Genomic DNA, 12,279 nt, shown 5'->3' on the forward strand with positions numbered 1-12,279 from the left:
TGATTCTCAACATTCCTAATGCTGCAACCATTTAATACAGTCCCTCATGTGGGTACCTCCAACCATAAAATTATTTTAGTTCCTATTTCGTAACTGTAATTTTGCTGCTGTTATGGACCATAATGTAATATCTGATAAGCAGGGTATCTAATTTGTGATCCCTGTGAAAAAGTTGTTTGACCCCCAAAGGGATTGCGACCCACAGGTGAAGAGGATCTTGGGGTGAGAATGTCTCTGTTTCTGGGTAGGTGACATCAGAAGCAGGAGCAGAACTTTGTGCTTTAACAGTTTTCTCGTGATCTTCACAGTGAGAGTTGGTTGGTTTTGTTTGAGGGGTCTATTAGTCTTCACTGACTTTTCTGTAGCTCTTTCCAGCCTTCCTGCCAATGTCAGGTAAGGCTGGTGGACCACTTAACACTTTGCTAACTCGTGGGGTTTTTTTGTTTTTTGTTTTTAATTGATTTATTTATTTTATGTATGTGAGTACACTAATCACTGTCTTGAGACACACCAGAAGATGGCATCAGATCCCTTTACAGACGGTTGTGAGTCACCATGTGGTTGCTAGGAATTGAACTCAGGACCTCTGGAAGAGCAGTCAGTGCTCTTAACCGCTGAGCCCTGTCTCCAGCTCCAACTCGTGGTTTTAAAACCTGCTATTTCTATTTCCCATCTGAGGTTTCCCTACCAGACTGTAGCCTCAACCCATCCTTAGCCAGGTGCTTCCAGATTCTCCATTATCCTCATCAACAGAGACCAGAGTAGCCTTCCTGGATTACTCTAAGATTGCTCCATGTTTTCTAAAACTCATCGGGGACATTTTGCACATTCACATCTCATGGTTACGGACACTCATTTATATACATACATTTAAATTTTTTCTCTCTTAATTTTTCTTCCATATTAATATTAACCTTTTTCTTCAAATAGTAGTGCAGTCTAATGAGTTCCTTTGTGATTTCATAGTTTTTAATCTTGTTTGAGTAAACGAGTGTCAAACCTGGTGTATTTAAAAGGATGAAGTACTGTAAAGAATTCACTTGTTCCATTGACTTGGTGGTGGGTAAAAGCCAATGATGACATTTGGTATGCAAAGTAACTCATAAAGTATGTAATGTGGCCTCATTCTAAAGCACTTGAAGTTTTGTGACTTACATAGTCATACTAGCTAAGAGACTAGCAAAAGTGACCTATTCAAATCACATTTCAGTGACTACAAGGCTGGCCTCATTTGAGTGTAAAAATACATATTATGATCCTCACCCTTTTGCTTTCTTTTTAAGACAGTATTTTATGTGGGCCAAGTTGGCCTTAAACTTACTGTTTAGCCAAGAAGGACCAAGTTTATAAAATGTTAGGGATGGAACTCAGGACTTTGTGCTCACTAGAGTGAGGGGACGAGAGATGCTCACCAATTGAGCTATACTCGAGTCCCATTTAAGCATCTTTAAGTGTGTCATTCCAAGTACATTCACAATTAGCAACCCTCCCTAGCATTTTTTTTAAAGAAATGTTTTCATTTTCTCAATCTGAGGCTAAACATTTACCAGTGAGTCCACCCTTAAACGCCCCACAGTCTCTGGCACTCACAGATCTACTTCCTTTGCGTGACTGCTCTAGTACCTGGATCACAGAATCACAGAACATTTGTCATACTTTATGGCTTTTAACAACCAAATATTAGGATATTAATGTTCATTCAGAATTTCATTGTAGAGGAATGATACTGAGTACCGGTGACACCCTGACAATAATTTCTAATGGGAGGTTTTAAAGTGTTTTAAACAGTAATGGGGTAGCTGCCTCAGGTAACTTAGACTAAATAGCATTTGAATGTGTTTGATTAAAAATACTGACATTGCAAGCCCAGTGGGGGGCTTTATACCCATAATCCAAGCACTAACATTTAAGGACAGCCTGGTCTACATAGTGAGACCATAAATAACAAACAATGCACAGCAGGTGGGAAAAGAGATTTCTGGCTTCTGAAAAATAGTAAAACTGGCCTCTGATATCTAAAAATCAAGTTTGTGAAGTAATTTATCCCATTGTTTAAAATACCAATTGGATTTAATGCAAATCACATGTACATAAGCTTATGATTTGAATAAAATGAGCTAAATATAAGTCAGTTTAAAAATCTTTGAAATGAATGTTCTTCCTGAAAATGGAATTTCACTGCCTACACTTGCACTGTTTTTTTTTTTAAAAGAATGTTCATTTATTTTTTTAAATGTATTCAGTCACACTGTAAAAAGTATTATTTATGGCCAAGGATATGTCTCAGCGGCAAAGTGTCTAGGAAGCACAAAGCCCTAGGTTTCACCCTGAACAGCATGTAAACCCACTGTTATTGGGCTGTGTGTGTGTGTGTGAGATCCCGGTACTCTAAAAGTAGAAGCAGGAGGGTCAGAAGTTCAAGGTCATTCTTGACTGTATAGAGAGTTAAAGGCTAGACTGGGATATGTGCTATACTGTCTCTAAAGATTAAAAAATAAAAAAAGAAAATTCAATCCTACATTTACTCAGTAATGCTTATTTCACAATTGAGAAAAGGAAAAGGGCTGGAGCCATGGCTTAGCGGTGAGAGTGTGTACAGTTCTTGTGGAGGACCTTACTTCATTTTTCCAGCACCCATTCTCGCCCTCCAGGGAGATCTGACTCCTCTGCCCTCCATGGGAGCTGCACATAATTTTAAAACGTCTTTCAAAGCAGTGACATTTACTTCTGGAGCAGGTGTCCTGTTGGTAATTTTCCAGGTACTTGGGTATTTTTTCTTTGTTTGTTTTTCCTTAAATTCCTTTTATTTATTTAGTGTGTCTTAAGAGATTTGAATCGTTTTACAAAAGTTAAATTTCTCAAAAGTTGTTGATAATCGTGGAAGAGATTTTTAAGTGTAACTGGGACAAATGAAATAGATTGATTTCACACGAACTGTTTACCATTTATTCATATAAGGAAATAATATGTTACCTTTTAAGTTGCTATGAAGACTAAACAAGATAAGTTTTAATCTTTCACCTGAGTGTCTTTTATAGAGTATATTTTCAATGTTAGGATAAGTATATAATTCTTGTTGTGTTCTCTGCTATAATCATCAGATTTTCTTCCAGACTTTAATTTTCAAAAGCTTTTTTTTTTTTTTTCATTTTTTTCATGGCTTTGATTCATCTAACCAAGGAGTACTGTGTGTGTCCCAGGGAGTCTGACACTGGCGCTTTCGTTTGGGTCATAGAAAGTAATTTGCCATAGTACAAGCAGCTTAGACTGTGAGTTCACATTAGAACCATTTGCAGAATCTAAAGAGATACATTTTTATAGAACAACAAACATCATTTACCCTTCTAGACACACAAGACGAGCCATCTGTTGTTTATCTAGTCTTGATTCAGAAAAATATAGAAATAGAATGACATTAAATCTAATATGTTGAGATTTTAGCTTCATTTCCCAATAGGACTTTTCCCTTTGCCAGGAAGCTTCAAAGGAATCAGCCATGCTAAGGAAAGGACTGTGAGGAACATGGAGTTTTTCTTCTTACACCATGAAAGACAGTGAAGGATCTATCTTGTAAATATATAGTTTTTCTCATGTTTTGACAGAAATATCTACAAATCTTTAAAGTGGAAGCTGTCTTACTTGTTTTAAGTTCAATAAATTTATTCTCACATTTTTTAGTTTCTGTTAGAGAAGAAAAGAGTGAGGATGAAAGCTCTGCTGTGTGGCCTCTGTGGAGCACAGCAGCGTACGCTCAGTGGGCTCAGTTAGGTAGTGCTCTATAGATACGCCTGGTGTACATGCTTAGCCCTGAAGACAGGACGCAACGCTAGATCTCATTCTTGCTGTGTAGCTAAGGCTGCCCTTAAACCCCTGATGTCCTGTCTGTGTCCCCAAGTGCTTGGGCTATAAGCATGTGCTATCATGCTTGGTGGATTCCTTTTTCTCAGTGTAGTTGTGCCGATCTACAAAACGGTGCTGCAGCCTCTCTATAAAGGGCCAAATGTAAATAAGGGGACTTGGGAGGCCAGGTGCTTAGCTCTGCTGCTGTCTGCAAACACAGTCATAAGCAAGGAGGCAAATGTTGCAAGAAAGTTTTACTTACTGAAGAGTGACTTAACCTACAGGCTATAATTCCCCAGCCCCTACTCAACATCAAGCATTATTCCATATAAGTGTGGGTATTATATGTTAGGAACTCCTAACGGCAGTTAGTACTTATCGAGTAAACTGTCAGATTGCAGTCGTACTACTTTGGTCATCATTTTATTGCATAATGGAACTAAAATATTTAGTATAGTTTAATATTGCTGTCACTGTACTAAAAAAAACAAACTGACTTACATATTACTATAATACATGTCAGTAATGTTTGCCCCTAGCAGTCTTTGAAAGTTTCACTGTGCCAGTTAAAGGAAGTCAATTTTGGTAGTTTATGCTAATCTAATGTCAGCAATACAGTTTAATAATTGTAGTAGCTGCCAAGGAGTGTGTGTGTGTGTGTGTGTGTGTGTGTGTGTGTGTGTGTGTGTGTGTGTCTATACATGTATGAGGGGTGTGTATGTGTTTTCCAGTAGGTGTTCATGCATGTGGAGGCCAGAGGACAACCTCTGGTGATAGCTGACTGATAATGGAGTCCAAGAATAATTTTACAAAATAAAGAAACTAAGTGTGAAACACAGTTTAACCAAAGTTATACAGTTTAAATGTGAACTGTCTGATTTCAAAGCTTGCACCCTTGATATTTTATGCCTTTTTCTATGCAAGAACACTGAGGTATTTCAAGGGCATTTTCCCACTTTTGACTGTGACTTTCAGAAGCTGGGTCTTTAGGTCAGTCACTTGTTTATCATTTCTTTAGTTCTAATTTGCTTGTTTGTTTGTTTGTTTGTTTGTTTGTTTAAGACAATATCATGTAACCCATACTGGCCTCAAATATACTATGTGGTGAAGAATGATCTTAAACTTTACGGTTTTCCGCCTCGGCCTCCTGAGTGCTAATACTAAGATGGATGCTCTCACACCCAGCTTATATGCTTCTGGGCTTCGTGGCAAGTGCTCCACCAAGTGACTACGTCCCGGCCTCAGCTCTGAAGTCTTACAAGATGTCTGAAGTTCTTCTTACATGTAAAATTAAATGAATCTAAAAACTGCCTTCCCATACACTACAGTGTATATTTTCCCTTTTAAAAAGCTCACTAATTCAAAATGACTGTATCTCTACTCTTCTGACATGTTTATGGTTGCTATGGAAGGTAGGAGTGATTAAGATACAGCCACTGTCTTTAAGGAGCTCATAGCCCAGTGGAGGGAAGTAACAGAGTCAGATAACTCTAAAGACTAAGGCGGAATAATGTGTAAGTTCTTTCTGTCTTTAGTTCCTTAGAAAATGAACCCTTTGGCCAGGCGGTGGTGGCTCACTCTGGCTCACGCCGTTAATCCCAGCACTTGGGAGGCAGAGGCAGGCGGATCTCTGAATTGGAGGCCAGCCTGGTCTACCGAGTAGGACAGCCAAGCCTACAGAGAAACCCTGTCTCAAAAACACACACCAAAAAATACTTTTTAAAACATACACCAGAATAACAACAAACAAACCTGGAAACATCTAGTAAAAATGTTAGAGTTAAAAAAGTTTAGTTTCTATAGCAAAAATTACAAAGTTTGTTAAGTGTACTAAGATTGTATTTATCTTTCTAGCTCTTGCTAGATTAAAATGTCTGAGTAAGGAAACCTTACGTCAGATCCTGAGGTTTAGAAGTTTAGATTTACAGACAAGTGTTTTATTAACTCTACTTAAAAAGAAAGCACAGCCGTTAGAGGCTGGAAAAATGGTTCCGCAGAGGACCTCGGTTCAGGTCCCAGTACCCATATTATGGCTCACAGCTGATAGGGCAGTTTGTTTGCTTGTCTGTCTGTCTGTCTGTAAATCATGAAGTTGTGAACAATTACTGTAGTTTTAAGGGGAAGTTTTAAGATGTAATTTATAAGCCTGCTCTGCCCTTGCCATTGAGCGCAAGGCTGAGGAGGAGGTTACGGATTTATGACAGGGTTTGGTAAGGAAGAGTCCTTGTTTTGTTTATTTTCCTTTTCTGATTATCTTTTAGTCTGCATTTGGAAAATAACTTACTTTTTTTTTTTTCTTTTTTGTTTTTTTTCGGAGGTGGGGACCGAACCCAGGGCCTTCCACTGAGCCAAATCCCCAACCCCCTTACTTTTTTTTTTTAATAACTTACTTTTTGTGTGATGTGATTTCTAAGAGAGAAATAACACTGCCCGTGTGAGCATTGTCATTACGCTGCGTGAGGGAAGTCATCCCTGAGGTTCCCCACTTACTGCATCACTATTGTGTGATCTGTGTGGACAGTGCTGTTCCTCTGCTTTCTAGCCATCCTTCCCTGTGAGACACAGCAGCATCAGTGACGATCAGCACCAGTCATGGAGAAGTGGATGGAAGTTCAGGATGTCGCCCTTTGCTTAATCAAATATAACTTCTTCATAATGCCAGCAGACAAAGGATGGGAGAATTGAGATGGCTTTATTGTTTCTGTTCTCGTTTTGCTTCGGGCAGTTTTCTATGGGGTTACCTAGATAACAGGTGTAGTCTTTATGCGTGACAAATCTGTCCGGTGGCGATACACCAGGATAATGTCTGAGCATCTGCACTCTGCTGAACATTTCTTTCTGAATCTGGTGGCAAGTTTTGCTCTCCTTTGTCTCTGCCTTCTAAGCTCTTCCTTGAGAAGTTGGGAAGTTAAGGGTTTGAATAATATGCAGATTTGATCTTTTTTTTTCAAGTCATTGTATCTTTAATAACCAGGCAGTAAATCAAAACATGGAAAAAAAATCGTTCCTTTTACAGGCGATGCCCATCACTACAGACTTTAGTAAGTGAGAGGAGATTCTAAACAGCATGGGAAGGCTTCCAGGCTCACGGATTGAGGTGTTTGGTTGCTGATAATCGGCCGGGGGACGAGCAGCACAAGAGATTAACAAGCCCTCAGAGGGACAGGTCGTGGTTGCTGGGTCATAAGCACCTTGAAGCGTTTCTTGATGGTGATTCGGTGTCTTGAGTATTTGTCATCTGGGGAGAACCGAGCAGGATGGGCAGAGCAAGTCTGTTGTCCCATGGGGTCAAATTTCTTTAGAGTATAGACGCGATCGCCCTGCTCACTGAGGTAATACTGGAGAAACATGACTGCCCCTCAGCAGAGAACACGCCAGCACGTTTACCGCCAGCTGCGTTCACCCAAAGTGCTGTTTTGTTTTGTTTTAAAGATTTATTTATTTATTATATGTGCATACACTGTAGCTGTCTTCAGACACCAGAAGAGGGCACCAGATCTCCTTACAGATGGTTGTGAGCCACCATGTGGTTGCTGGGATTTGAACTCAGGACTTCTGGAAGAGCAGCCAGTGCTCTTAACCTCTGAGCCATCTCTCCAGCCCCAGATTTGATCTTTATTCATTAATTTTCACATTTTATTTACTTAAAGGCTGACAGGGAATAGTTATTCAGCAGTCATTGTAAAATTACTAGAACCCAAGTTGTAGAACAAAGGGCCACATTGGCTACTCCTATTTTGTATGAAGTAATTATTTTAAGATGGCAGTCTCTTGTTTAGAAATTCAAAGATTATTTATAAAATGTTTGAAAAGCAAATTTATATTGATTTCCTTCCTTTAGTGACTGAAGGAAAATCTGGAGGTTGAATCTACTTTATTACACATTTTTCACAGTGGCACAAATAAATTGATGGTCCAAGGATTGGAGAGTAAAGATTTAGAGAAGAGGAGAAACTAAACTATGAAAGAGTGAACTGCTAACAGCTTTTTACTTGCCCAGCCTTGTGGGGCTCTAATTTAAAGCCATTGCTTTCCTAAAAGGAACAAATTACAGTATATAAGCTGTGCCCGATGTGCAGGTAACAGCATTTCCTGACTACTTCATCCCTGCTCCACTTGCTCTGTATTGCTTCCTTAGTCAGACATGAAGAGTTCACAGTGAAACTTGCTGCCCCTCTGCTCCATGGCCTGCTTGTCTCTCTGCTACATTATCTTAATTATTATAACATTGTAATAGGCTTTATGTCAATAGGGCAAGTAATTGACTTTTCAAAGTGTAATAAAAGTAAAGGCTGATAAAGCCACATGATGTAATTAAGGAATGTATAAAAATTTTAACTAGAAACTTCTATTCAAGAACTGTGGCAATGGTTGTGGCCCAGAGCATTTGTCTGAACATATAGAAGGCCCTGGATTCTATCCTCAACTCCTAAGAAAACAACAAACAAAGGAATCCCCCCCACTCCCTTCGTTTTACTTGTATGACAGGATGCCCAAACCTGATTAACAGTTTATTTTCATATGGTTTTATATGATTATAGGCTTGATATAAGTCAGGATTTTGTGATTAACATTTTAAAAAATAAAAGCTAATTCAGCACAGTATGTACCTCCACTAGAAAAATACAGATTTTTCTTGGTAAGGGAAAAGAACTAAAACTTGATTCAAAGCCAAAGCCTCAACAGTGTAGGCCACCAAATAATATGATTATACCTTAGGCGGCTTCCTTTTTAGTCAAGACTTTTCCCTCCTTAATATGAGTAATTTTTTCCATTTACCTCAAAAGAATTTAAACCTCAGGGCTTTGTTAGGTTATGAATCTAAATAGGAAATCAAGATATAAGTGAATGTTTTTCATATGATGCTTAAATAAAACAATTGGCTAAAATTAGAGTGATTGTGAAGATAGTGTCTAGAAGATTATACATATAGTTTATAGCTAGCCAGGCTATTGTACAAAAAGAAAAGATTAGTAATCAAGGTCGATGCCGTTGTCTTCTTTGTCTGGGATTCTCCTTGGTTTCCTAGGTGACAAGAAATACATCAGATGAACTGAGTTGTTTGGGTTCTCTGATTGTCCGTTTTGAATGTCAACCTGATGCAGTCTGTTCAGAAACCACCCCAGAAGACCACCCTCAACAAAGGATGGTCTAGATGGTTGACCTGTGGCTATGTTGGTAGGGAATTAACTTAATCACAAGAAATGATGTGGCTTTGAGGCCCAGTCGACTGTGGGTAAACACCATGGGTTTGGGTTCTAGACTGTAAAAGTAGAGAGTACCAGCTGAGCAGCAAGCATGGATGCATTCATTGTTTCCTGCCTATATGGTTTGGTGTGGCCACCTGTCTCAGTCCTGCTGTTGCGACCCCACCCCCACCCCCTGGAGCGGCAGACTGTAACCTGGATCCTTAACTAGGATAAACCCTCTGTCCCAAAGTTGTTTTTTATCAGGTTGTTTTATCACCACAACAGAAACACAACCAAGACAGATGATATTTTATAACGTGAGAAAGATCTTGGCATTTTCAGGAACTTTAAGGAAAAAAACAATTAAGTGCTTCTCATTTGTCCTCTTTACTATTTAAGGACTGACTTATTTTTCAAACAATTGATTCAGTTCATTATAAGGCTGTTTTAAATAAAACTGAACATATATTCCTTTTCTTTTATTTAAATACACTTATTTGATGGGCTTTCCTTGCGTATTATGTTTATATACTACCAACCTTCAGTATTTTCGTGCTCTCTACAATGTATAACCAGATAATGCACTCTCCAGCTCTCTTTCTCAGTCATAGAAGGGAAGGTCGGGCTGGAGAGATGGCTGACGTTAAGAGCAGTGACTGCTCTTCCAGAGGTCCTGAGTTCAATTCCCAGCAACCACATGGTGGCTCACAACCATCTGTAATGGGATCTGATGCCCTCTTCTGGTGTGTCTGAAGACAGCGACAATGCACTCACATACATAAAATAAATAAATCTTTTAAAAGAAAGAAGGGAAGCTCCTTTTACAGAATCCCTTGACCATTCAATGCCTCTGTGTCTCGGACTTCTGTTCCAATATTCCTACATATTTCTTGAGTCACTGTCTTGCTTTTAAAACCCTTGTTATCCACAGGTGCTGACTTGTTTCCCCTGGAATTTTTGCACTTAAATGGAATCTTGTGATACAAACTGTTGAGTGCTAAATCCCTGCCCTCCTTCCTATCTCCCTGTGCTACTTATAAGACTGAAGTGGTGGGGTTGGGGATTTGGCTCAGTGGTAGAGCGCTTGCCTAGGAAGTGCAAGGTCCTGGGTTCGATCCCCAGCCCCGAGGGGGGGGGGAAGACTGAGGTGGTGATTGCTTTGGGTATTGCTGATTTTGTTTTCAGTACGCCTTCCCTTCAGTTCAAGCATTTTATGATGGGATTCTTAAGAGTGTGCTATATAGCGTATGGCACTAGAGGAAAGAACTTGGAAACAGGATTTTTTTACCTATGCTGTTGTCCCCTCCCTTCTAGATAGTCTTAAGCTCCCCATGTTTTAGGTGTGTATGTAAGCTCCAGAGTGCCCATTTGTGTGATGTTTCCCAGCTCAATTTAGAACTCTTACTCTTTCTCCTAAAACCTGATACCTGCATCTCGCCCCCCGCAGCTCCCCTTCATTGAATGGTATATGCATTCCCTTGTTGCTCAGACTCAGAATTTGGAGCTGTCTTTAAGCCCTGTCTCCTCTCATACTTAGCATTTAACCCATTAGCTTTGTACAGCCTCTGTTTCCTCACTACTTGTTCAGTGGCCTCCTAACTCATCTTCCTGCTAACATTCTTAACCTTGTACAAGAAACGTAAATGAACTTGGTTGCCCCTTTGGACAAAGCCCTTCAATGGATTCCAGTTGTTCTGGAATAATCTGTATTCTTACCCTTGTCTGTAGGACCAGACACATTTGGTTCCTGTTACTTCTCTGACTGTGTCTCCTGCTGTTTTCCTTGCATGCTCAGCTCGGGCTTTACTGGCCATTTTTTCTCAAAAACAGATTTTCTTAAGATTACCGTTATCAATGTTTCTGTTTGAAATGCTTACGCTTCAAACCCCGAACTCCCATTTATGTATGTCTGTGGAGAGAACTTGACCTTGATCTGATATCTAATCCCTGTCTGTCATTCACATCCTAATGATCCTCTCCTCTTTGCCCCTGACTGCTTCCTAAACCCCCGACTTTACCTCGTTCTTGTATTGTAGCATTCTACCCTGCCTCTCCCTAGAATGGAAATTGAACAAGGACACAGGGTTTTGTGACTCCTCTGCTGTGGGACATAGTAACACTCCAAGTTTGAATGACTGAAGGTGCAAGTAAATTTAACCTTAAGATGGATCATTTTACATTTCTCTACTTTGATCCATATGTATGAAATGAAGGCTTACACAAAGTCCATGAGCGTTCATTTCAACTTCAGATGACCATTCCCTTACAGTTAGTTAGGTTCAAGGCATTTAACTTTTCAAGTGATTTTTTGAGGACACATTGCTCAGGCCACTACTTGACAGTCACAACACTCTAGGGATTATGTGATCTCTGATGTGCTCTCTCCCACTGTACTTTGTTACAGTTTTCCCAGCTCTATTTTCTAAAGTTACTATCCATCGTCTGCTTCTTTGTATTATTATTTTAATTTCTTCATTATTATTATTTATGTGTATGAGTATTTTTGCTGCATGTATGTTATGTTTATGCCTAGTGCTCGGGGAGGCCAGAAAAAGACATCTGATCCCCAAGAACTGGAGTTTATATTATAGATTGTTACAGTTCACCATGTGGGTGCTAGGAATCAACCCAGGCCCTTTGGAGGAACAACTAGTGCTCTTAACTTCTGGGGCCTCTCTCCAGACCCTTTGTATTACAGAATTAAATTGCCTCTCAATGTTTAAAGTATTTTTTTTCTGATCACTCCTCATTTGACATTCATTGGATATAAGCAAATGTGATTTGAAGCATATTTCTTTTTTTTTTTCGTTCATATTTACATATTAAAACCATTTTGTTAACACCAAATCTTTACAATTAGTAAAAGAAATATGCATTTTAGGAATAAGAGATGTTACTAAAGCAGTATTCATTTTGGAGCCTTTGTTTAGCACCTGAGGAAAGGGGTCTATATAGAAAGCTATTGTAATGTTGATCTAAGTTGTTTGGTCTGTAGATTAAAATGACTACAATGAAAGCAAAATTCAACTAGGGGAAACACTTGTAACTATTTGAAGCATATTTCTTAGCTGCTTCATTCTTGCTCTGTAGGGATTCCTCTTCTCAACTCTCACCAGATACATGCAACCCTACTTAATGCACATGTTAATTGGTTTGATCGATTTTTAAATCGTGGAAAAGAAAAGAAATTAGATGTTAAATTTAGTCTCTCATTTTACTGTAAAGTTTTTCTAGTCCGGATATGGTGTTG

At 39.2% G+C, this 12,279-nt stretch overlaps 2 protein-coding genes across 3 annotated transcripts in view; one reads left to right on the top strand and one right to left on the bottom strand.

Annotated features, from left to right (window-relative positions):
• Positions 1-12,279, top strand: part of Fzd3 (frizzled class receptor 3) — a 66,697-nt gene that overhangs the window by 36,026 nt on the left and 18,392 nt on the right. The gene's annotated exons all lie outside the window — the stretch shown is intronic.
• Positions 6,984-7,207, bottom strand: LOC116913848 (H/ACA ribonucleoprotein complex subunit 3-like). Its single transcript, XM_032918153.1, has one exon. The coding sequence runs from the start codon at positions 7,188-7,190 to the stop codon at positions 6,984-6,986; it is 207 nt and encodes a 68-aa protein (XP_032774044.1). The 5' UTR covers positions 7,191-7,207.

The sequence above is a fragment of the Rattus rattus genome, chromosome 12 (genome assembly GCF_011064425.1).
Source record: "Rattus rattus isolate New Zealand chromosome 12, Rrattus_CSIRO_v1, whole genome shotgun sequence".
Classification (NCBI taxonomy): Eukaryota; Metazoa; Chordata; class Mammalia; order Rodentia; family Muridae; genus Rattus; species Rattus rattus.